The 27,236-nt window shown below is 36.2% G+C and overlaps 1 protein-coding gene across 1 annotated transcript in view; it reads right to left on the bottom strand.

Annotated features, from left to right (window-relative positions):
- TIAM2 (TIAM Rac1 associated GEF 2) overlaps window positions 1-27,236 on the bottom strand; it is a 530,223-nt gene that overhangs the window by 448,303 nt on the left and 54,684 nt on the right. The window contains 9 exon segments of the mRNA XM_055267826.2: window positions 3,824-4,017; window positions 5,228-5,340; window positions 5,833-5,964; window positions 8,536-8,653; window positions 10,391-10,470; window positions 11,872-12,048; window positions 18,793-18,923; window positions 20,794-20,947; window positions 25,730-25,891. Of these exon segments, the coding sequence (XP_055123801.1) occupies window positions 3,824-4,017; window positions 5,228-5,340; window positions 5,833-5,964; window positions 8,536-8,653; window positions 10,391-10,470; window positions 11,872-12,048; window positions 18,793-18,923; window positions 20,794-20,947; window positions 25,730-25,891 (1,261 nt within the window).

Raw genomic sequence — 27,236 nt, 5'->3', positions numbered from 1 at the left:
TTAGAATAAAACAAATACATTCTCTTATAGTTTTGAAGATCTACAATGGGTCAGCAGGTATGCATTCCCTCTAGGGGGCTCTAGAGGAGAATCTGTTTCCCTACCTCTGCTAGGTTCTACAAGCTACCTGCCTTCCTTGGCTCATGGTCCCATCCTCCATCTTCAAAACCACCTCCACAACATTTCCCAAATTCTCCTTTCATTATCACATCACCTTTTCTCTTCAATGTACTTGCTTCCCTCTTATGTACCCATGTAATTAAACTGGGCCTTCTGGATAATCCAGGTTCATCTCCCCACCTCATGATCCCTAATTTAAAAGGGCCTGAAAAGTCCCTTTTGCCATACAATGTAACATATTTAAAAATCCCAATGATTTAAATGTAGATACCTTTTAGGGGGCCATTATTCAATCTACCACAAACCCTTAACAGTAGTCTGGGGCTCTGTCATGGAAAAGATGCCCCCGCCCCTTTATTTTTGGAGACGAGGTCTTGCTCTGTCACCCAGGCTGAGACTGGAGTCCAATGTCCTAATTATAGCTCACTGCAGCCTCCTACTCCTGGGTTTAAGGCATCCTCCTGTCTCAGCCTCCACAGAAGCTGAAACTATAGGCACACCATCACCATGCTTGGTTAAGTTTTTATTTTTAGTACAGACATGGTCTTGCTCTTTCCCAGGCTGGTCTCAAATTCCTGGCCTCAAGCAATCCTCCTGCCTTGGCCTTCCAAAGTACTGGGATTATAGGTTTGAGCCAGTATACTCAGCCTTAAGGATTCTTTTGTTTTTTTTGTTTTGTTTTGATATAGGGTCTTGCTCTGTTCCTCAGGCTGGAGCGCAGTGGCACAATCATATCCCACTGCAGCTTCTCAACCTCCTAGGCACAAGTGATTCTCCCACCTCTTGCTTGAGTAGCTAGGACTACAGAGGTGTGAACCACCTTACCCAACTAATTTTTTTTTTTTTTTTTTTTGGTAGAGATGGTATCTCACTTTGTTGCTCAGGCTGGTCTTAAACTCCTGGCCTCAAACAATCTGCTGGCCTGTGCCTCCCAAAGTAGCTTGGATTACAGTTGTGAGCCGCTGCACCTGGCATTCACTTTTTCCTCTTTATTACTGGTTCTGCATATTTCAGCTGCCTTAATCTCCCTGAACTCTGTTCTATATTTCCCATCTCTTTCAATATTATCTCTCTACACATTTTTCCCATAGGAAACTCCATTTTTTTCCCCAGAAAGCAATAATGGTTCTTGCCATCCCATGCAGAAGGGACACTTGATTCCTGGAATGTTATTATTCACTGGTGCTATATATCCCCTAGACTATTCACGAAAACCTTGTGTTCTAAAATCCATGATAAAGATCAATAAATCGTATGAAAACACTACTATATGTTTAAAATGTGTTAAGAAAGAATACAAACCACAGGAAATTGATACTGCTTTTGAATAAGGAGAGTTGTGAGGTAAACAATCAGATATTATTTTTCACTGTACAGGCATACCTTGGAGCTACTGCAACTTTGGTTCCAGACCACCACAATAAAGCAGATATCGCAATAAGGTGAGTCACATAAATTGTTCTTCCCAGTGCATACAAAAGATATGTTTACACTACACTGTAACCTATTAAGTGTGCAATAGCATTATGTCTAAAAAAAAAAAAAGTACATACCCTAATTTTAAAATACTTTATTGCTTAAAAAAAAAAATGCTGACATAGAGACAAAGTAGGCACCTGCTATTGGAAAAATAGTGCCAACAGATGTACTCAACACAAGGTGGTCACAACCCTTCAATCTATAAAAAAAAAAAAAAAAATTAAAAAAAGGCAGTATCTTCAAAGCACAATGGAGTGAAGTGCAATAAAACGAGGTATGCCTGTATTTGGTTATGCGTTTTTTATTCACGTGCTTTTTATTTTGTTTTTTGCTGTTTGTTGTACCCATGAAAATAAAACAGAAATAAAAAATAAATTCCATGGTTAAAAACTATGTAAACAGCACACATATGTTTACTGCGGCACTATTCACAATAGCAAAGACTTGGAACCAACCCAAATGTCCATCAACGATAGACTGGATTAAGAAAATGTGGCACATATACACTATGGAATACTATGCAGCCATAAAAAAGGATGAGTTCATGTCCTTTGCAGGGACATGGATGAAGCTGGAAACCACCATTCTCAGCAAACTATCACAAGGACAGAAAACCAAACACTACATGTTCTCACTCACAGGTGGGAACTGAACAATGAGAACACTTGGACACAGGGCGGGGAACATCACACACCGGGGTCTGTCGGCGGGGGTGGGGGGGTGGGGTGAGGTGGGGGGCTGAGGGAAGGATAGCATTAGGAGAAATACCTAATATAAATGACAAGTTGATGTGTGCAGCAAACCAACATGGTACAAGTATACCTATGTAACAAACCTGCACGTTGTACACAAGTACCATAGAACTTAAAGTATAATTTAAAAAAAAAAGAAAAAACTTAGATGACGGGTTGTTGGGTGCAGCAAACCACCATGGCACCTGTGTACCTACGTAACAAACCTGCACGTTCAGCACATGTATCCCAGAACTTAAAGGAAAATAAAATAGAAAATTAAATAAATGTTTTTAAAAAAAAAAAACTATGTAAACAGTGACATCAACAACATGACAAATTAAGTGAGAAATTAAATGAGAGCGACTCCACATAAAATCCTTACTCTAATATTGGCAAATAAATAGATAATTCTGAACATCTTAATGGTAATCATGCGAGAAAGCACAGTAGAGATTTTTGTGGTCAAACGTTTGACATTATTTCTTTTATCAGCCAGCACTAAAATGTTTAGATGTATACCCTCACCCTAAGGGACAAACAAACTTCTGGAGCAAGGATAATATTATCAGGTTGACACTAGCTCTCACAACCGGATAAAATTCATGCAAGATAGCCAAGGCCTACAAAAACTCCCAAAACAGTAAGAAGATGGCTATTGCCCTTTATTACAGGCCTGGGTTTCCAAGACGCTCTAGTAGCATAAATTATACCAATTATTTTTCTAACTCCCCGGCAGAGGGAATTTATGTGGAAGTCTTCAGAAATTAGATAACACAATCAATGTTTAGCTCTTTGGAAAGAATGATAATTTGCTCGATTTTATGTACTTCTTTGCCCATATGTAAACTCTTAGTTCATCTTAAAAGTCATAACCCACCAAGAACACCCTAGGCAGAATTTGGCACTAATTAAAACTTATTTTGCTGTGCTTAACATTCCTACCAAGTGAACCCTCCCCACGCCTGCTCCAAAACCAAACCCCACCACTACCGAATCTGTTCTAATCATACGTAATTGACTAACATGTAACTGTGCAAAGTTTGTACAGCAGTAATTATCCTGTAGTGCTAACCCATAACATTATAATTACTTTAAAAATTAGACATAGCAAAGTATATGCTTCTTTTAATTATTATTCCTACAGACCTAGTGGCCATAATTGGTAAGAATACTACAGACAGAAGTCACTGTGTCCATGCTACCAATACCAGCCTAGTCTGCTTTTTCAGTCAATACGTTATTTTCTAACTTGCGTTTGAAAAACAAACAAACAAAAAATCAACCCTCAATGACCTTGGTATTTGAATGGAATCTTTCTTCCCTTTTCTTCTCTTCTCTATCATGTTACAAAAACCAGAGACAACATTACTCATTTACCAAACCACTTTTAAACTTAATCTGAAAATAAAATTTGGCTGAGAGACTTGTAGCAGATAACTATTTTTTAAATATTAATTGAAACCAAAGCATTGCAGATATATGTTACTTACCACTTAGTGTTTTAGATCTAATTGGAGGTAATCCCTTTTTCTGTCGTTCTTTCTCCCTTTCTCTGGCTCTCCTTTCACTTGAATACGACCGTGATGATTTCCTCTTTCTTTCTCTTGAGCGGGAGCGTGATCGCTTTCTGTGTTTACGCTTTCTAGAGCCAGACCGTGACCTAGACCTTCGTTTTCTTGGTGATCTACAAAAAATTTTCATTTTACTTCTAATGACAATGTTTTCTATCAAATCTGTCACTTCTAAGTGAGGGAAAAAACAGTAACAAAAAAGTTGTCTTATATTTAGTGACAATATATTAAAATATTCTGCAGTACAATCAAGTCTCAAAAATGCATTTTACTTAAATCCGTGCACTGCTTAGGCCCATATTAGTTGGTAATGATTCTGAGTATGGGTGACTATTCACAATGAAGACGAAAAAGATTCTAGAAAGGGCCTCACTTTCTCTTAGTGTATTCCAACTCATTTTTCAAACAGAAGAACAGGAATGAAAGACCAAAGAAAATTAAAAGACCATTTAAGTGTCAGAGCATTAGGCCACTACATAATTCTGCTTAGTAGTTTCCAACTTTTAAAATTTTATGGTGCTTGTAGAAGGTGACACTGAAACACTTTCTTTTTTGCCTGTCAACCACATGCCATTGAGCTCTCTTCAAAATGCTTAGTAAGATGCTGCTAATGACAAATGAAGATATCTTCAGCATTAAGATTGTTACTGCTTCAGGAAAATAATTCAGTGATACGAGGTGGGTTTAAAGAAAGGTGAACTGACAGGCTCTCATTTGCAATAGATAAATATAAAGAACTTTGTGACAAGAAAAAGAAATGACTAAAAATTTCATCAAACGTACTGCCCCTCTTCCAGCATTTACTGTTCAGATTTTCAGGGGCATTCATATGCAAAAAATAGGATACAAAAATGTTAAAGACTGATGCCTTTAAGTTAAGCTCATGAAGAAAACTATGTTTCCTAACGGTTTAGTATTACAGTTAATGTTTATAAAAATAAATTTCGTAGTTTCATTTTTATAACCATTTTTGGTATCATTGTGAGACGAAATGGAATCCAGGAAATATGGCCTGACTTAATTGTTAAGGGGCAACAATATTCTAAATTGAGTGTCACAATATTAACTAAAATAAAATATAATTCAAAATCCCTGTCTCATGATATGGCTGCCAATCTTACGTAAATTTCTGAAATAAATGGCCACAGATATACCAATTAAAACAGAACAAAGGTTATCTTGTTTTTGGAATAACTTTTTTTCCGAGAAACTGTGAAAAAATATGTCATCCCAAGGAAAACATTTCCTTTCATCCTGATGCAAAGAAATAAAGCCAACATTTTAAAGTTCACACACAGCTATTATTAAATATCATTGTAGAACCTTGAACGAGATCGCGAATGTGTTCTTGATCTTGAGCGAACCGCCACTTTCTTAGCTTCTTGTTCAAAGACCTCCTCTTCCACTCCATCTTGCCCTTCATCTATATCCATATCCTTGAAAGTCAAAATAACAGCAAACAAACAGAAAGGCTGGTTGAGACAGACGTATGCACTGACAATTCTGTTTTTAAAAATACTCACAATAGGAGCATTAATGCCTAATACAGGGGTGTCCAATCTTTTGGTTTCCCTGGGCCCCGTTAGAAGAAGTAATGTCTTTGGCCACACGTAAAATATACTAACACTAATGACAGCTGATGAGCTTAAAAAAAAAAAAAAAAAAATCGCAACAACAAATCTCATATTGTTTTAAGAAAAGTTGACAAATTTGTGTTGGGCTGCATTCAAAGCAGTTCTCGGCCATGTGCTTGGCCTAGGGGCCATGCTTAGGCCTTGGACAAGCTTGGCCTAATAGGTGAAACAATTACAAAGTGGAGCTTTAAGTGTGGGAAAAATATATTCAGGGCACTGCTAGTATAAAATATTTTATATGATTTCTTTAGCTACTTTTAGAAATTTATGACCCAGAAAAACATTTACTTTTACCTGTTGCTGAATATCTATGGAATCATCCAAATTGACTTCAGGTTCAAGAAAATGCTGCTGACTACTCCCTTGTGATGGCGATGCTGAATGCTCTGATCCAAATGTTCCTTCCTGACTATCCTGAGGAGTGGCCTATTGAGAACATATACAAACACACAAAGATTGGGAGATACTTTTTGTTATGAATGAAAATGTAAACACAGCAAACATCACAATTATGTGTTTAAAAACAAGAGCCATACATAAAAGAAATTCCACGTTAAATCATTTATAAAGTAATCAATCCAAAATTAAACATTTGTATAAACTCAAGTTTACATAAAAGCAGAGAAGAGCTCCATAAAAGGGACTAAAATACTAAAATGGCAAAATCAAGTAAATTTTCAATTGTGAAAATATAAACTACAGAGGACTAATAAAGAAATTATAGCATGAAAAATATATAATGGCAGTCAGTTAAATGAATCTAGATTTTCACTGATAATTGGCATTAACAAAAAATGCCATAAAGAAAAAACAGGCCAGGCACAGTGGCTCAAGCCAGTAATCCCAGTACTTTGGGAGGCTGAGGAGGGTGGATCACGAGGTCAGAAGTTCAAGACCAGCCTGGCCAAGATGGTGAAACCTTATCTCTACTAAAAGTACAAAAATTAGCAGGGCACGGTGGTGGATGCCTATAATCTCAGCTACTCAGGAGGCTGAGGCAGAGAACTGCTTGAACCTGAGAGGCGGAGGTAGCAGTGAGCCGAGATCTGCATTCTAAATCTCATAGGTTTTATACTATCTACCTTATAAAAACAGTTCTAGTTTTCCTTACCACTCTCTTTTCTTCATTAGATTCATTTTTGAACAATGAGGTTTTTCAGAACTTATATTCTTTTCAAAGGGATCTTATTATTCTAAGCGGTGAAATTTTGGAACTAATATATAGAGTAATTAACTAAGCCGAGTTCTCTCTTTTTGGTAGGTGAGATTCTTACGACAGACTCTCTCTCTCTCAGGTTTATTTTTACTTCAATAACATGGTGTTAATTACAAGCTGGTGAAGACTACTTGATTCTGCTGAGAGAGAGACCATTAAAAAAAATAAAGTACTACCAGGATTACAGTGCTTCTGCTAAAATGAAACTATGAAAGCAATTCACAAAGCGTTACATTTATAGCTCAACAAATCTGTTGTTTGGATAAATTCTTCCATCACGACTACCTCCTGCCTCTCTTAACAGTTCTGTGATTTTTGTATTATTATATCACTGATGACCTGTTTGTTTTCTTTGCGTTACAACTTTGTTTTTTCTTTAAACAACATCTAAATGTTCTTAATTGTGTTCTATCTTCAGCTTCTGGGTTCTCAGGCAGATATATTTGCTTGACATAAAATGCTGCCCCTATTCTGGCCACTTATATCAGAATTGTTTCCTCAAAAAAAGATATGAAATTCCATTCTCATAATTCTAGGCATGAGTTCCAATGCAGCAAATATCATTAACATCCATTTTATATTACTGTTTGCGTTAAAAAGTCAAGTTCAGACCCCAATGTCTCAAGTTTGCTGTCTCTTCCATCTAAAATAACTGTTCCCTCCTCCATGTTCCTAGAATCCTTCAGTTGTACCTCTATGACAAAAATAAAGAATTCTGCCACGTGTTCATACAGATGTATGTGCTCCGTTAGAGAAGAGGTTACCTGATGCCACAACCTCATTTCTGTTCATCTTTGTATGTATCACTTGCCTAACAAGTGACACATACTTAAAAATATTTTGTGATATTTTTGTTAAACTCATTAATGCCAAAACTTTTTTAATATTAGGAAGTATGCTGGGGAGGGAGAGGGGGTTTCCTAATACTTTTATTCTGAACAGTTTACATGCGTAACCATTTCTCACATACAGCAGAAAAAGGCTTTGTAATAAATTTAATCCTAGCTCTACAACTTAACATATTTTATCAATTCTAAGGTGCAATATTTTGTCAAAGATTATCAAATTTGTAAGATGAACTTAAAGGATCCTTACAACTCAAAAGGATGTTACATTTAGTTATCAGTGTTTTAAAATTCTTAGCTATGCGTAAAATAACCGCACATCTTAAGTCAGATAATATATAACATTAGCTGTACACTGCTGCATGAGATGTTTAATCTCACCAAGCTTCAACTTCCTCTGGGATAAAATGGGAGTCTTAATGCCCATCTCCTGAGGGTTAAATGTATCTACGCCTACCACATACCTAATAAAGCCCCTGCTACATGCTAACAGCAATTACATTTTAAAAATTAAAGATAGCAATCTACATGGCCATCATCATTGTCACCAATAACATAATCATCAACTTGCTTGATAGGGAACACAGAGAAAAACACGTTTAGTTTTAAGAGGTAATTCTGTTACCCCCTCCATCCTGTTCTCTACTTCCAGTATACTGAAATTAATTTCTACAATGTGGATTCAAAAGTTACCAGAACACAATTCGATTACAGAAAAAACCATAAAGGTCCTGAAAAAAATGGATCTTACTAATAATAGTTGAAAAAATATCACCATAACAAACTTTACAAAGAAATAAAGTAGATGGTAAAAGCTAAATAGTTGAGAAAATATTCTATTAAGACCAATTTAAAAAAAAAGCCAACCCACAAAAATGCCAATTTATAGAATATAAATAGTAATAACTCTAAAGACCACAAGATGGGGTTATAAACCTTTTGAGGCTGTTGCTGCTCCAAGAGCTGCTGTCTGAGATGTTCTAGGTTTTGCTGTTGTAGTTGTTCTGCTATCTGATGAAAAATCGAATTGTTCACAGATTCTGAAACGTGAGAACTAAAAAGAAAAACAGGTGGAAACATATTTTAAAACCCACTAAAGGTACTATGAAAATAACTGAGTATTCAAAGAAAACAAAAAAGTCAATTTAATAAAACATATTCTACTGCATGTTTTCTTTTGCAATTTTAATACTAAAAGTAGAATACTTGAGAACATTAATATATTAAAAGAAAAATACATTCTCCAATTGTACATCAATAGATGGATAACGTGTCAGAGATGCTCTGCTGAAGATCTGATATTACCATCTCATGCTATTAAATACATATAAATTACTTTTTCATTAGAGCATATTAAGAAAATCTCAGTATTTATAAAAAGTTTAAATATTTAAACATTGTTACTTTAACTCCTCTTACTATGAGACAGAAAAATAGTCTATCAATCAGTATGTGTGAAATCTACCATTGTAATTGACCATAAAATTTATAAAACTAATATTCTTCCTTTAGAAAATCATATACATTATTAGGTATGTTAACAGAGGCAGATACTGTTTAAATAAGAAAAAATAATAGTTTAACTATATTCTTGGAAATTCACACCTGAAATACACCTGGGATTCTGGGTGCCACAAGGTAAGACATTAACAATAAAAAGGGCATCCCAAAAGAGCCAAACAGGATGGTGAGAAGTCTTGAAACAGCGGGAAAAAAGTGTACTTCATCTGAAGCAATTAAACCTAAGGGGAAGAATGATACCTATCTTCAAATAATGAAAAGCTACATCTCTAAAGACAGCGGAGTAAATTTGCTTCCCTGCTTCAGAAAGCAAAACGTGGGTCAGTGTGTACTAATAGAAAATAAAGGAAACAGGATTCAGCTCAACAAAAGAACACACAATAATAACAATTAGTTAACTTCTCATCACAGAAAGCATTAAAATACTGGATAAATACACTATCATCAGGACTGTTAAAGGAGATTCTTACATTGTTTAGGACAGTGATCAACGTCATTTCAAATGCTGCTTGAAAGTTTGCAATTCATAATCTAAAATACTAGTTTTTAAATTTTGTCAAGAGGAATCATTTTACTAAAATGATACATTTGTATTTAACATATTCTAAAATTACGTTTTTATTACCCCAATATATACAACTAATAACTTCTGTTTGAAACAAGAGATCCACGGAGTTTCACCATTCATCCTTCTTCCATTCTACCTACTTCTACCCCTGCCTCCTCCAATATCTTCCCCCTACTAGTCCATTCGCATACCCTCACAGAACCTTGGGCACTGCAGAATTGTTTAGGGAAAAAAAAGTAACTGATTTAATAGAAACATACAACACATTTCTTTACAAAAAAAAAAAAAAAAAATCCTTGTAACTCCAATCCTTAATACTGATTAGGTTGATGTGTTTCCACAATTTCATATGCTTTCTACAAGTGGCCTTTAGCACTAGAAGCAAGCTTCATTCATAGTATTCCAACCACTCTTACAATTAAGTTAAATAACTTAAAGCCTAATACGGAAAATATTACAACCAGATTTACCAATATGTATCAATGTTCTTACAGGGAACGTTGATATAGTCTATTTGCAAAGATCTGAGAAAAGACTCAAAATAATACAAAGAGACAAGACATATCTCTACCACCTTTGTATAATGTTAGAGGTTCAACAGCTTGAAATAATAACCCCAACTTACTAAGTATACTTAGTAATTCAGATGGCAACATCCAACCCAATATAAAAAAACTATGGCTATAAAGAAAAAATTCTTACAGTTGTGAAGCTGGAAGTTCCTTTTTGGGTTCTTCACTATGCTCAGAATCTTCCCCAAAATCAAACCTATCCATCAACTTCTGGGGGAAAGAAGGAGAAACAGACATATTAAAAAGTGCTTCACACAAATATAAGTTACAAATGCTATTTTAAATGTCAATGGCATTCTGTTATCTCTATCATTTAATGTGTAAATAAACGTTTTGTATCACTTTATACTATTATAAAGTGTTTTCAGTAGATCTTTAAAGTATTTTGATATGTATTATCTTACATAACAAAACAAATTATGATAGAGGCAGGATAAACACTAATACTCAAATTTTACAGAAGACTAAGAATTAAAATAATTAGGTGGTTTTTCCATGGTAATAAGCTTGATAAAACATCTAGGGCCATAATCAATGGATCTATTCCTAGTATGGTTCTCATCTTAGAATGCTGTTATTCTTCTGAATGCTCAATTTAAAGGCTTTTTATGTGGTCTAGCTATTTAGTGTTAAGACTATATTAGACTTAGAAGCTGCTGGCCAAAACAGTCTAAGTAATAATCCAATAAATCAGTTATCTACTTTCCTATAAAAATGAAAGTACAAATTTTGAAAATATGAATACCACTTCCAAGTAATATGATACTCCCATAATTAATAAGCAAACTAAGAATATCGCACACTAAATTGTACATGAAAGATTTTAAGTTTTAGAAACACTTTAATTATTAATAATTTAGGCATCAACTTATTATACTTACAGTATAGTGACTAGTTATAGAGAAGTTTTCCTTTAAACATTTTACATATTGATTAAAGAATTTTAATTTTTGCAGGTCCAAATTACAGAACCCAGAGCATCATAGTAAAATGTGGCACCCATGAAAGAAATCAGACAAGCTCAGAAAATAATCACTTGCCTCAGTGGTGAATATAAGATTTTACTGACTAGTTATTTTTAGTCAAATGAAAATATTTTAAATGTTTCAAGAAAATTTTTTTTTTTTTTTTTTTTTTTTTTTTTTTTTGAGTCAAGAGTCTTGCTCTGTCACCCAGGCTGGAGTACAGTGGCTCAATCTTGGCTCACTAAAACCTCTACCTTCCAGGTTCAAGCAATTATCCTGCCTCAGCCACCCCAGTAGCTGGGATTACAGGCACGCACCATCTGGCTAATTTTTGTATTTTTAATAGAGATGGGGTTTCACCATGTTTGCCAGGCTGGTCTCAAACTCCTGGCCTTAAGTGATCTGCCTGCCTTGCCCTCCCCCAAAGTGCTGGGGATTATAGGTTCTGAGCCACTGTGCCTGGCCTAAGAAGAAATTTTTTAACTACTTTTTTTCAGAAGTTTGAACCTTTTGTAAAATTCAGACTGTCTTATACAGCGTACAGGAGACATTAAAAGTCTACAATAAAATTTACAGAATTAAAACCCATGATAGTATATAATATTTAATAATTCATACAGACTTGATCCGATGGTTTAATTTCTACCTTGTTAAAGGAGACTCCCTGTTCTAAGGGAGTAAGAGTGTTGGCAGCTGCAGCTGCAGCTGTAAGTTGTGCTGTAAGCGCTTGCAACTGAACAACAAGACCAGCATCTAGGGCTTGCAGAATGGAAGGCTGGGGCTTCTGTTGTTGTATCTGTAAGGTTTGTATTAATTGTTGAAGCTGGAGAGAAAAAAAATATATATTACAAAACAGGTGTTGGGTTTTTTTCTGTAACAGTGGCCACCTAAAACTTTTAGTCAGTAAAATTAATCATTCCACACTCTCTTTGAAAAAAATACACACTATTAATAAGTTAATTTTGTTGAAGTTTTTCTGTGTACCTTATATAACACAGTCCTTAATAAGTTTGTCTTACTTCTGGAAAGTCAGCGAACTTTAAACAAAATAAAGTGATCTGTGACAACCAGATAAAGGACTCATGACAAACTGACACACTTTTCACTAAGTTTCCCAACCTTGTTCAATTAACTCTTTAAACTCAGTAAAAGGACGAGTACTGAAAATAGCAGCACCTTTTGCTATTATTCAGAATTACTATCTGAGCACATACTTTCTGAAGGTTGGAGAGTCATTAAGAAATGTTGTTTCTCAGAGTAGAATCTGGCAACTGGTTATTAATAATAGTGTCATCTCGAGTTGAAGGCAACTCTTGTTCCCACTATGTACCCACCCCTGTTAAAAAACAGACACAACAGTGAGATCTTTAAGAGATTCTATAAGAAAATCCTATATACATCCCAGAAGTAAATGATAATCAATCTGGTTATAAGCCTGAGTTAAATCCAAAAATTATTAGTTTAAAAGAGAAAAACAAAGACAGCAAAGCTACTGATAACCAAGACAACTGTACTCTTGAAGTTCAACTTCTAGGAGGAGAGGACACAAAAACTATGTAAGATGACAGTAAAGTAATTTCATGACTACTTAAAACAGTAACACTAGGAAACAAACTAGAGTCACTTCACTATCAACTAAACATTTTCTATAGAACTATTAAAATGATAGAAACACCGTATTTCCCCTTTACACTTTTTAACTGCTCCTTTTGGCATCTCCATTTTTCCCAATGGCACTGTTATTCTTTTGGTCACCCAGGTAAAAAACCACTGGAGCAGCCAATTTTCTTTCTCTACTCTGACTTCGCAGTCTATCGATTACTGTCTTACTGACTCTGTTTGTAATATTCCTTTCAAAGTTTCTTCTCCTGTCAAAAATATTTATTTTAATAGGCATCTTTTGAAATAAGAACACTTGCTTTATGAATTGTTTCCAAAATATTACCACAAAATAAAATTACTAATTCTATAATTTCATCTAATATACAGTTAATATTCAGTTCCCCAACTGTCTCAAAAATGTAGAAAATAGATTCAACCTAAGAGTACACATCGGTTTTTTTAAATATTTTTAAGTCTAGAATGGCCGCATGTTTTTGAGATTATATTTCAGAAAGTATACAACCTTACTATTTTTCATAATCATTACCCTCCTTTCCAAAACCACTATTACCAAAAGAAAGATATTCTGTCTCCAGACTTCTCCTCTCTAAAAGAAAGATATTCTGTCTCCAGACTTCTCCTCTCTCTAATCCATGTAAAGTACTGTTAAGATCATGTGACTTCAACATAAAAAGTCCCTGGTGATTCCCCATTGCTTAGCAAATGAATCCTTTATTTCTGAGCCCACCATTTATTGTTTTCACAGCCCAGGTCACACTTCAGTCTGCCATTTAACTTTGTCATGAATAGCTTACACAGACTATCTTTTCCTTCAAACAACTCAACTCTACAATATCCTTTGTATATCCAACACTGTAATGCTTCTGTACATCATTCATTCATTCCACAAAAACACTGAACACTATCTACAACCTAGACATTGGACAGGCAGCAGTCAACAACCACAAAAAATTCTTGCCCTAGCTTAGCATACATACCAGTGGGAAGAGGTAGAAAAAAAAACAAGTAATTATATAACATAACAGAAGGTAGTAAGTGCTAAGGAAGGAAGTAAGCAGAGGCGAGAGAGAACGAGAGTGTAAAGAATGACAGGTAGAGTTTACAGTTTTAAATAGCAGTCACGGCCGGGCACGGTGGCTCATGTCTATAATCCCAGTACTTTGGAAGGCCGAGGCGGGCGGATCACTTAAAGTCAGGAGTTTGAGACCAGCCTGGCCAACAAGGTGAAACCTCGTCTCTACTAAAAATACAAAAACTAGCTCGGTGTGGTAGCAGAAGGCTGTAATCCCAGCTACTCAGGAGGCTGAGGCAAGAAAATTGCTTAAACCCAGGAGGCCAAGGTTGCAATGAGCCGAGATTGCGCCATTACACTCCAGCCTGGGTGACAGAGCAAGACCCTGTCTCTAAATAAATAAATAAATAAACAGCAGTCACTGATGGCCTTATTAAAGTGACATTTAAACAAAGACAAGAGATGAAACCTTATGAATATATGAGGAAAGTGGGTTTTCAGTATAAAAAACTTCAAATGCAGAGATCTTGGGGCAGGATTATAAGTAGTTTATGTAAGAAACAACAAAAAGGATGGAACAAGTCACAGGAGAAAGAGGTAAGAAAGCGAAGCAAAGGATAATATAAAACCAGGGTGGGGGGTGGGCAACATAGCAAGTCTTATCATTAGTTAGAGAAGTCTATGAACTGGTGATAGAAAATGTTGGGAAGGGAACAATAGATCAAACTGAGAACATACAAGGACCAATGAAGTGATTACTGAAACTTGGGCTTTTAGTGCAGGCGCGATGGCTCTTGCCTGTAACTCCATTGACTTGGGAGGCGCAGGTGAAAGGACTCCTGAGGCCAGGAGTCCGAGACCAACCTGGGCAACATAGTGACATCCTGTCTCTATATAAAAATAAAAAATTGGCCAGGCACAGTGGCTCATGCCTGTAATTCCAGCACTTTGGGAGGCCAAGGTGGGGGGATCGCCTGAGGTCTGGAGTTTAACAACAGCCTGGCAAACATGGTGAAACCCCGTATCTACTAAAAATACAAAAATTAGCTGGGCGTGGTGGCGGGTGCCTGTAATCTCAGCTACTCGGGAGGCTGAGGTAGGAGAATCACTCCGGGAGGTGGAGGTTGCAGTGAGCCGAGATAGCGCCATTTCACTCCAGCCTGGGTGACAGGGTAAGACTCCATCTCAAAAAATAGTAATAAAATAAAATAAAAATAAAAAATTAACCAGGCATGCTGGCTACAGGCGTAGTCCTAGCTACTTGGGAGGCTGAGATGGGAGGATTGCTTCAGCCCAAGAGTTCAAAGATGCAGTGAAATACAACTACACCACTGCACTCCGAGTGACAAAGCAAAACCCTGTCTCAAAAACAAACAAAAAAACAAACAAACAAAACATCTTGGGCTTTTACTCTGAGTGAGACAGGGAGCCACTGGAGGATTCTGAGCAGAGGAGTTGCATGAACTCTCAGGTATTAAAAGGGTCATGCTACCTGCAGTATTGAGAATAGACTGTTGTGGGGTAAGGGTAGAAGACCCATTAAGTGGTTTCTGCAATAAACTAGGTAAGAAATGATGGTGGCTTGATTCTAGGAACTAGTGATAGAGGTAGTGAGTTAGTGATTCAGAATATATTCTGAAGGCAGAGGATTTCTTAACAGATTGGATCTGAAGAACAAAGGGAAGAAAGGAATCAAGGATGACTCAAGCTTTTGGGTATGAGCAAATGGAAAAATAGCATTTCCATTAACAGATTAAGATGCAGGTGGATCAGGTTTTGTTTGAAAGACTCAGAATTCATTGTTTACTCTCAATTGTCTCTATGTAGCTCATCCTTAGCATCCAATTTCTTACTCATCCTTTAAAAAACAAATTTAATTGTCATCTGTACGACAGAACTTTCCTGAACCGATTGTTCAAGCCAAAGTATTATCTCTAGTTCTGAATTTCCAAAGCCCTTCTTTTCTAAACTTCTCCCATGATTCTTAAACACTGCATGTCAAAGTAAATGTTTGCTGAAGGCTGAGTGAATGAAAAACAACCAATGAAGTGATACAGTATCACTGGACTTCAGACACCAAACTCTAAAAAATGTTAGTTTGATTTGAATAGTGAAGGGTGAGACGTACGAAAATTGGAGAAGTAGATGATAAAGTAAAAGGGAGTGCAACACAAGCAAAGAGAATAATTACATTAATTTAGAGAAATCTATGAAACTTTGTAATCTAATGAAAAATGTTAGAAAACTAAAACAGGTTACATTGAGAATAACTCTAAATACCACAAAGTTGGATTTTATTCTATGTATAATATGTAATTATTGCATGTTCCTGAGCTTAAGTTTAAAACATACAAGATCATTGATAGGCTGGGCACGGTGGATCACGCCTGTAATCCCAGCACTTTGGGAGGCAGAGGTGGGCAGATCACCAGGTCAGGAGATCGAGATCATCCTGGCTAACATGGTGAAACTCTGTCTCTACTGAAAATACAAAAATCAGCTGGGCATGGTGGCAGGCGCCTATAGTCCCAGCTACTCATGAGGCTGAGGCAGGAGAACCACTTGAACCTGGGAGGCAGAGGTTGCAGTAAGCCAAGATCGTGCCACCGTACTACAGCCTGGGTGACACAGCAAGACTCTGTCTCAAAAGAAAAAAAAAACATCACTGATAAAGATTAATCTTGCAAAGAATTAAAATGATGGATCAAAAAGGGAAGAGAAGCAGCAAAGGGATCAAAAACTATTTAGAGGAGTACATCAACAGTCCAAAAATGAAGAACTAGGGTAGTAACAGAAAGAAATAAAAAGCATAAACTTCAATAAACCTAAATTTAGAGCAAAAAACAACACAAAGTCAGATGTGCATGCCAAAGTTAGTTTTTAAAAAAATCACGTACAACTATGAAAAACAGATTGTTTCTAATCATAAATATTTATTAATAAAGTTTATGCAGGAAAGGTAGCATAAGTGAATACAAATAACCCAAAAAAAATTGAAAAATGTTATCGAACATTAATCTCCCAGAACACACCAAATCCTAGAGGAGTTTGTGGGTTTTCCGTTTTTTTTGTTTTTTTTTGTTGTTTTTTTTTTTTTTTTGAGTCTCACTCTGTCACCCAGGCTACAGTGCAATGGCGTGATCTTGGCTCTCTGTAACCTCCACTTCTCAGGTTCAAGTGATTCTCCTGCTTCAGCCTCCTAAGTAGCTGGGATTACAGGCATGTGCCAACATGCCCAGCTAATTTTTGTGTTTTTAATAGAGACAGGTTTCACCATGTTGGCCCGGCTAGTCTTCAACTCCTGGCCTCAAGTGATCCACCTACATGGGCCTCCCAAAGTACTGGGATTACAAGTGTGAGCCACTGTGCCTGGCCCCTAGAGGTGTTTTGATTAAGTTCATCCAAACCTTCCAGAGGCAGGAAGCACTCAGGTTGTACTGCACAGAATACAGAAAAAGGTAACCATTTCTAAATTGATCTCACAAAGCAAGCAATAATCCTGATTTAAAAATAGAGTAAGGTGATAAAAACTAGGAACCCATCTCAGTAGAGTTGCAAAATTGTTGCAAATATAAACTAGTTGTGAAACAGTTTACACTTCAAAGCAAAACAAAAATTACAGAATATTTAAATGTACTGCCTCAAACGATAGCGTTAATTTGAGAGTCAGAAAAAGAGAGAGAGAGAGACAGAGTGTGTGTGTGTGTGTACAGGATTGCAATGCTGAATCATTATAATAAAGTCTAGTAATCAAAAAACCATACTATTATCTTCACTAATAAAATTTTAAATCAAAACCCCATAAAACACTATCATCTAGAAAAAGGAGAATATGCCCCTCATAAAGAACACGTCTCGAAACAAAACCAACATCACAGTGGGAGAAAAATGAGGTATTTCTATTTGAGTCTGAAAAAAGTAACAATGAGTATACTATCATTATTTCTATTTTGATCTCTTCGATAACTTAGTGTAATACATTAAGAAAACTATATATAAGTACTTAAACTGAGGACAGAGAATTACCACTAGTTACAAATAATATAACTGGAAAATGAAAGAAAATCAGCTGAAAACTAAGAGAAACTGATATTGACTATAAAAATCCAATCTGTTCAAATATATTCACGGAAATAAATCTAAGAAATTTGAAGAATCTACATTTAAAGAGCTACAAAGCTTAATTAAGAGACATAAAAGATTTGAACAATAAAAGTATATGTATAGATACAATGGAAAAACTTGATATTATAAAGACAGCAATCTTTCCCGTTCCTCAAATCAATTCGTACATGTTGTGTGATTCCCCTCTATTCCTGAAGTTCTAGCCACAGAAGCCTTCTTCTATTCCTACAATACACCACACTGCTTCCCACCTGAGGACCTCTATACTTGCAATTCTATTTCCTATCCTCCTGTCCTGCCATGACTAGTCCATTTCAAGTCTCGATTCAAATGTCACTTCCTCAAATACGCCTCCTGTTGGCTATCCCCTCTAATCCTGACCCCTTCCCCCAAATCTAGTCCCTATAGATTTACCCTTTCTTATTGTCATTAATCACTACCTACGATAATTTTTGTCATACTTTTTTTTTTTACCATCTGTCCCCCTTAAGATAGGAGGAGGTCTTCTCTAAGATAGGACTCCTGTCTTATTACTGGAGTGTGATAGCACCTAATAATATTTGGCAAAACCATGTGCTAATTCCGTATTTTGGTACAGAATAAATTTTTATAAAGTAATTTTTAATGACATGAAAGCATTCATGATGCACTATTAAATGACTTAAGCAAGTAACAAAGTATACATAATGGTCCCATTTTTATAAAACTAAAAAAAGCACATATTCTCTAGGTGGTATGTTACAAAGTAATACATTAGGAAAATATTAAATTCTAAATTATTCTTGACATAACGGAAAAACTGCTCACCTGCTGGCCTTGAGGACTTTGCAAGATCTGAGCCACAGCCGCAAGTGTATCTGTATTTGTTATCTGAGATACCCACGGATCAGGTAAGCCTTGGACCACATTGGCCGGAGTAACAGGTGTCACAGGAGTTCCTTTTAAAAAGAACATCACACCCCCCAAATAAATATGTAAGTAAATAACTAAGACTTGAAAAAGCAGAATAATTTGTTTTATTACTTTTATAAAACACATGCACACATACTGTTTTTATTTTATTGTGTCCACTTTGAAAAAATCACTTAAAATCCCTTACAGAATTAGGTACGTTAAACACACACACACACCCCAAAAGGATCTGTCCAAATTTGTCCTCCTCAATTAACTAAGTTACTATAGTGTGCCTACTTAAGCTTCGGAGATGTGTTCCAAGAACTCCAGTGGATGCCTGAAACTGGAGCTAGCACCAAACCCTACATATGCTATGTTTTTTTCTGTATGTACACATTTACCTATGACAAAAGTTAACTTATAAATTAGGTACAGTAAGAGATTAACAACACTAATAATAAACTACACTGTGAAAAAAGTTATGTGAATATGGTCTCTCCTTCTTTTTCCCTGTCAAAATATCTTATTGTACTATACTCACCTATTTTCAGACTGTGGTTGACTGCAAATAATTGGAATCATGGAAAGCAAAACCGGGGATGTGGGGAGACTACTGTACTTTTAAAGCCTACAATACTTAACAGCCATTAAAAATCTTACTTTAGAGACAAAAATTCAGTAACATGAGGAAATACTCAAAATGCAATCTTCAATAAAAAAATTTTATAGTAAGTATACACAATAAAAAACCATGTTTGGGCCAAGTACGGTGGTTCATGCCTGTAATCCCAACACTTTCAGAGCCCAAGGCAGGACAACTGCTTGAGCCCTGGAGTTCGAGACCAGCCTGGGCAACACAGCAAGACTCCGTCTCCAACAACAACAACAAAAAATTAGCCAGGCATGGTAGTGTATGCCTGTAGTCCCACCTCCTTAGGAGGCTGAGATGGGAGGATCGCTAGAACCCAGGAAGTTGAGGCTGCAGTGAGCTATGATGACACCACTGCACACCAGCCTGGGTGACAGAGCAAGGTCTCAACAAACATCAATTTTTGTTCATATACACACACACACACACACACACACACACACACACACACACACAATACATACGAAATGCTAACCAATTTAATTCTTGGAACTATGATTTAAAAAAAAATTTTTTTTTTGGTTTTGTTTTTTGAGACAGAGTTTTGCTCTTGTTGCCCAGGCTGGAGTGCAACGGTGCGATCTCGCCTCACTGCAACCTTCACCTCCTAGGTTCAAGCGATTCTCCTGCCTCAGCCGCCCCAGTAGTTGGGATTACAGGCGCCCACTACCACACCCAGCTAATTTTTTTATTTTTAATATAGACAGGGTTTCACTATATTGGCCAGGCTGGTCTCCAACTCCTGACCTCAGGCGATCTGCCTGCCTCGGCCTCCCAAAGTGCTAGGATTACAGGTGTTAGTCACTGCACAGGGCTGGAACTATGATAAAAAATTTTTTATCATAGTCATTTAAATGCCTCAAGAGAACATGATTTTGGAATTTTGGTTTTGTTAAATAATTGTTTCAGGGTTTCTTAAAAAATATTAAGTCCCCCTAGTATCCTATAAATACCAAGTTGATACAAATGCAAGTGTAAGAAGTTACAGACAACCTAAATCAGGAAAAACCTAATTGACACACCAAATTTCTAAGGTTCATTATATTTATGTTTCTGTGGATTAAAAGAAAATCAGTTTTCTACATTTGAGAAATAATTACATACAAATATAATATCTCATTTTATTTTTCTCTACAAATATTTTCTTTCAATTATCTAATGCTGGACAAATTTTCCTGCACTGTCGAATTATTTTTTATATGAACAGTCATCCAAAAAGTATGAGTAGAATATTTAGACAACAAATCTATATTAAAGCAACATACCTGGAGTATTGCTCATAGCAGTGGTAGTGCTGGCCAAAACAGGTGTGACAACTGGAGGTGGAATCCCGGCTGCCATATCCAAAAGAGGCTGAATAATCTCACTCTTAAATACATTATTCTTCTGCCATAAGTTTAGTACTCTCACTATTTTACTCTAGAGAAAAAAAGGAAGATGACATTTTGGTTTTTGCTCTCAAAACCTTAGTACAGTCATTTCATAGAGGTTATCTGGGCCCTGGATGGAAAGGAGAAATTAAAATACTTCAATGGTACTTTCTAGCCCTAAAATTCTGTTTCTATCATTTTTGCATTTGCTACCCTTAACGTGCTTGAAAACATGTTAATTTGGATAGATGTACAAAGTAAATGAAAGCTCCATTTAGCTGAAGGCAGAGATGACATCTAGGCTTCCTCTCTTATGTCACTTCTAATGATATGGATGGTAAGGCTGGCTGGAGATCTGTCTTAAGGATTCAGAGGATAGGCCAGGATTCATCTCAGTACTAACGTTATATTTATAGTTGATTTTAACTTTGTCTCATACAATGTCTATCTTTTGAACCAATACGTAACTTGTAGGACAAAGTCCTTATCTAATGTGACTTTTTAAAACTTTCATTTTACAATCTACTTGAGGAGAGGGCATTTCCTCATGTAAGAATTTAATCAAATTACTTCATTTTTTGAGCATCCTGCCATGAATGCTAATTCCCTACTGACACTTTGAACCAGAGATGGACAAACTTCTGTACAGACAGAATCTGAAGCGTAACCATTTCTTCTCTCCTCATTCCATCTTTTCTTTATTCTTTCCTATTCCCTTTTCCCTTGTAGAATGTCAATGTCATACAGGCATTACTTAATCGGGCCCTCAGAATGATGAAATATCCTCTGTATGAATAATGTTCTACATTATTTCATTTCCTAAAATGAGTCCTTTACCATTTTGTAAATTAAAAAAATAAAATAAAAATAAAAAACCTGCTTGCTACTGGCAGGCAGACTTTGACATCTGTGAACCATCTCATTTTCTCTTCTTGATATGCCCCTGAACTGCAGCACTGCATCCAATTTTATATTCCTCATAAAGAGTCTCAACATTGCCCATCCCAACCCACACTCTAATTATTTTAACACCAAATAAATCACATTTTTGTTTTAGTCTCACCCTCTTTCTGGATTACTCAAATAGTCAGAGTTCTTTGTATTTTTTGAAAGGTTCCAGTCAGTCATATGGCAGCTGCTATAAAATTCATGAAATATTTACGATCTATATAACGTTGCTGCTGATCTTGGTCTCAGGCCAACTATGTCAATACATTTTTTAAAAAAACAAAAAAACTTTAGTATCCTCATTTATAAAATAAGACCGTACACCAGAAGGATTCTCAGGTCCCTTTTCTCAATCTCCAAACTGTATCAGACTGTTTAAGCTGGCTAGTATTTTAAATGTCTAGCCACTCTCAAATTTTGAGCATCTTGGGAGGGAGATATATGCCTTGTTAGTTACAGCTCTTCTTATAGCAATACTATAACGTACTTCTATTTAATTACTTATAACCTAATCTCAGTCATTTCATATGAAAATCTATTTAGCTGGGAAATTCTATTTAACTATGCCTGTCTCTTGTTATATTCTGTGTATTATAAACTTGAAAAGACTAGTTATTAATGACTTCTATTTCTTGGGTAATTCTGAAATCTAGTAACATAATTAGCAGTATTTAGAGAAAACTTGGTAACTAGAAAAACTCCTATTATATGTCTCCCTTGGTTGTATTAAAGTTTTACAGATCCTGAAAGCTTCAAACTTACAGGCAGAAAAATATGCCCAATGAAGAATAACGTCTCAAGATGTCCTACAGTATTTTCTAAGAAGCATCAGCAGTTCCATCTATTATACCTTGCTTCTTGAAATAAACATTTCACCCAGAGAACACTAATGTCAGAGTAACAATATCCTGAATTCATATTATCACTAATAAAAGCAGAGTGATTATGTAATAACTATTTTGTTGATACTATCACCAAGCAATCTGATTCGCAACTGTTTAGCACATAACTATTCTGCAAACAAGTACTAAGTCCTAGTTACTACTATCGTGATGCCACTTACTCCATTAGGAAAAAAAAAAGACAGAGGCTAAAATCAAGTACAAAAAAAGAGGCCGGGCACCGGTGGCTCACACCTGTAATCCCAGCACTGTGGGAAGCCAAGGCGGGCAGATCACGAGGTTAGGAGATCGAGACCATCTTGGCTAACACGGTGAAACCCAGTCTCTACTAAAAACACAAAACATTAGCCAAGCGTAGTGGTGGGCGCCTGTAGTCCCAGCTACTTGGGAGGCTGAGGCAAGAGAATGGCATGAACCCAGGAGGCGGAGCTTACAGTGAGCCGAGATCGTGCCACTGCACTCCAGCCTGGGCAACAGAGCGAGACTCCGTCTCAAAAAAAAAAAAAAAAAAAAAAGAACATTCTGCTAAATGTATATGTTTTACAAAGTAAAATGGCAATTTTCAGAATAAAAATCTGGTTCATCTTTAAATCCCTCATAATATTACAGTGATTTATTTTTAAACTATGTCCAAACTACATTAATGTGCAAATTTGTGTATTTCAAATGAAGCACAAGAAAATTAGAGACTGCTTCATACTTTCTGATTTGACTATTTCTCCACTCTAAAACATGAGCACTTGGAAAATGCCTTATATTCTTCTGCTTTATATAAAAATCTTTCAGTTTCCAAGCCACCCATCATATACTTTAAAATTGGCCAGCACCTAACAACTATCATTCCATATATCTACATACGATGTCCCTCATTTATGATTGAGATTACAATGCTAATCTACTCTCTCCTCCTATGGTTAAAAGAAAGTCCTATTCCATAAGCCCTAGTATGAGATATTATATTATGAAATCTACACATTCAAGAAAGATTTAATCATCAAAACTGACAGAAATCTAAGTCCAAACTAGTGAAATTTCTAAATCAAAGTAAAGTGACTTCTAAAAAATATATGTATAAAATTTCAGATTAGTACATTACTTCAAGTGGGAGTCTAAGGAACCTATTTTAAAAATCAATTATGACAGGCCATTTAAAAGAAGCATTCTAGGCAGGGCGCAGTGGCTCACGCCTGTAATCCCAGCACTTTGGGAGGCCGAGGCAGGCGGATCACGAGGTCAGGAGATCGAGACCATCTTGGCTAATATGGTGAAACCCCATCTCCAATAAAAACACAAAAAATTAGCTGGGTGGGGTGGCATACGCCTGTAGTCCCAGCTACTCAGGAGGCTGAGGCAGGAGAATGGTGTGAACCCGGGAGGCGGAGTTTGCAGTGAGCCAAGATCGCACCACTGCACTCCAGCCTGGGTGACAGGGTGAGACTCCGTCTCAAAAAAAAAAATTAGAAGTATTCTTTTGCCTGCACAGAATTATTAAAGTACTAAGGTAACTAAAAACAAAAATCAAAAACTTTCTGTCTCAAGGACTATATCCAAGAATAGTTCACAAAGAATATAGCATAATAAATTTATCTCAGGCTGGGCACGGTGGCTCACACTTGTAATTCCAACATTTTGGGAGGCCATGGTGGGCGGATCACAAGGTCAGGAGTTTGAGACCAGCCTGGCCAACATGGCAAAACTCCATATCTACTAAAAATACAAAAAAAAATTAGCCGAGTGTGGTGGCAGGCGCCTGTAATCCCAGCTACTCCGGAGGCTGAGGCAGGAGAATCACTTGAACCCAGGAGGCAGAGGTAGCAGTGAGCCAACATCATGCCACTGCACTCCAGCCTGGGCGACAAGAGCAAGACTCCGTCTCAAAAAATAAGTAAGTTTATCTCCATAGCTATACATTACAACAAGATTTTCTTCTGATTCAAGACTATATAATAGTTATGAAAAACAACTACTTAATCTTGTTATACTCAATATAAAGGTGAACAATTTGTGGTGAGGTTTCAAGTTTTGTGGTTCTTCCATAAAACAAACATGAATCTTCATCTATTCTCATCTTTTCATACATAACACTGCAATCAACTCTGTCAGAAAAAGCACACCTAAATTTCCAACATCCAAAATAAATAAGCTAACCTCTCAGAGCAAATAAAAGGATAAGCAACGCCTTTTTATGCTCGCTCATGATCCAAAGCTTTCTTTTCACTTGCTACTTATAGAATATTTACACATTTAGATCTTACACACACCAGACTTAGTAGTGTGATTAATAAAATTCTACCATAATAGAAGAATTTTAATATGCAGTTAAATATCAACTCATGTCAAATAATCACAATTCTGAATTGACTGTGTGTGTGAATAAGTTTCATGTAATTCCAAAGGCTTATTTTAGCCATTTTATTTAACACCAATTGCTTCAACAAATTAAAAAGTAGCAAATCTGCTACATCTTTCTATACTTTTAAGAAATCCAAAGAACAAAATGGAACATGGATACCGTAATAATATTCAAATTTGAAATAACTAAGAGCAAATGAGAATATACATTCCTGTGCCACTTAATGACAAGGGTATATTCTGAGAAATGGCGTCATTAGAAGATTTCATCATTGTGTGATGTGTACTTACACAAACCTAAACAGTATAGCCTACTACACACCTAGACTATATGGCATATTTTATTGCTCCTAGACTACAAACATGTACAGCACGTCACTGTACTGCATACTGTACGCAATTTTATCACAATGGTATTTCTGTACATAAATGAGAAATGGTAAAATAAAAATACGGTATTATAATCTTAGGAGACCACCATTGTATATGCGGTCTGTCACTGAAACATCATTATGTGGCACATGACTGTACTAAGATAATCTGAAGACTAATTAAGACCAAGAGGGTACTGTATCTACTTTAAAAAAAACAAAAAAACAAAAAAACAAAAACAAAAAACAGCAGCATACCTTGTCATCCCCAGGGCAACGATATAAATTCTGGAAAGTGCTAATGATGTTATTACTAAATCTGGGTGCAAACACATCCTTTTCTTGACCAAACTGATGTCGGGATTGTCGCACAATGGAGTCAATAACATAAAGTCCAGGTACTTTGTATTCTGGTTTACACTGATGAAAAAAAGAAGAATGAAAAGGGAAGGAAACGGAAAGGTAAAATTCTTGATAGACAAAAATCATCAAAAATCCTGTGTAAATACAAAGACACTGCCTATGCTGAGGTAATGAATATTCATACATTGACTACTCCAATATCATCAGTTTCTGGAATGGCATTTTAAAGAATCTACTTTGGCTACTCTATACAATCAGAAGTTCTAAAATAGTACTACGTAACTGGCTTCAATGACATAAAACAAAGTGATAAATAAGGTACCATTATAATTTTTAAAATTTCTTTAATCATCGTGAAAAGCTACATGGAAGAAAGAAGCAAATTCAGGAAAGAAGGGCTCTAGCAAACACACTGCCAACATGCCTCAGACTTCACCTGGAACACACCAACAAAAGGGTTCCTATACAAATGAAAAGAACAATGCCAAATGGCAAATTATAACATTGTTAAATACAGAGGCCAGAGTTTCCATTTTTTTCTCAAATATAACATCTATAATTCTGGGGATCTATCCTATGTCATCCGGCCTGGAGTGCAGTGGTGCCATCATGGCTCACTGCAACCCCGACCTCCCAGGCTCAAATGATCTTCCATCTCAGCCTTCCAAATAACTGGGACCACAGGTGCACAGCACCATGCCCAGCTAATTCCTGCATGTTTTTTTGGAAGAGACGTGGTTTCGCCATGTTGCCCAGGCTAGTCTCAAACTCCTGGGCTCAAGCAATCTTCCTGCCTAGATCTCCCAAAGTTCTGGGAATACAGGCACAAGCCATCGTGCCCTGCCTCCCCTACTTTCTGAACACAAGCTTTTTTAGCCTATGTAGTTAGGCAAGCACAATAAAGAATCCTTTTACTTGCAAGCTTACTGCACAGTATCTTTAGATACACATACATTAACATTTTGTGGGACAGAATTTCCTTCACTGGTAGATTAGCATTTTTGCTACATAAAATGGCAAAAAATTCTTTAGTATGATTTAATGTTTTAAATAATTTTAATACTTGGAAAACTTGGCTAAGTCATCAACTAGAAACCTGAGAGAAGAATCAACACAAAGAAATCTGAAATACTTTAAAATTTTCCTCTTTAAGTACCATTAGACTCAAAACAAGAACTCCTAAGACTCTCTAATTGAAACTGCCTTTGCAAAAATTATAACTGAGGAAGTTATGGCAGTGAAAGTGAGCAGACCTAACCAACTCCATCTTGCTTCTAACCTTTAAGCTGTCCTTGTCATTCCTGGGCCTGGGCCAAACTAACCTTGGGAGGGAATTTAGTTTATGGTTTGACTCAGAAACAAAATATTTAATAATAATAGCCCTTTCCCAAAAAGACCCTCT

Source organism: Symphalangus syndactylus, chromosome 2 (assembly GCF_028878055.3).
Source record: "Symphalangus syndactylus isolate Jambi chromosome 2, NHGRI_mSymSyn1-v2.1_pri, whole genome shotgun sequence".
In the NCBI taxonomy this organism is placed as follows: domain Eukaryota; kingdom Metazoa; phylum Chordata; class Mammalia; order Primates; family Hylobatidae; genus Symphalangus; species Symphalangus syndactylus.
The sequence above is the reverse complement of the archived record's forward strand: the minus strand, read 5'-3'. Positions and strand labels throughout refer to the sequence as shown.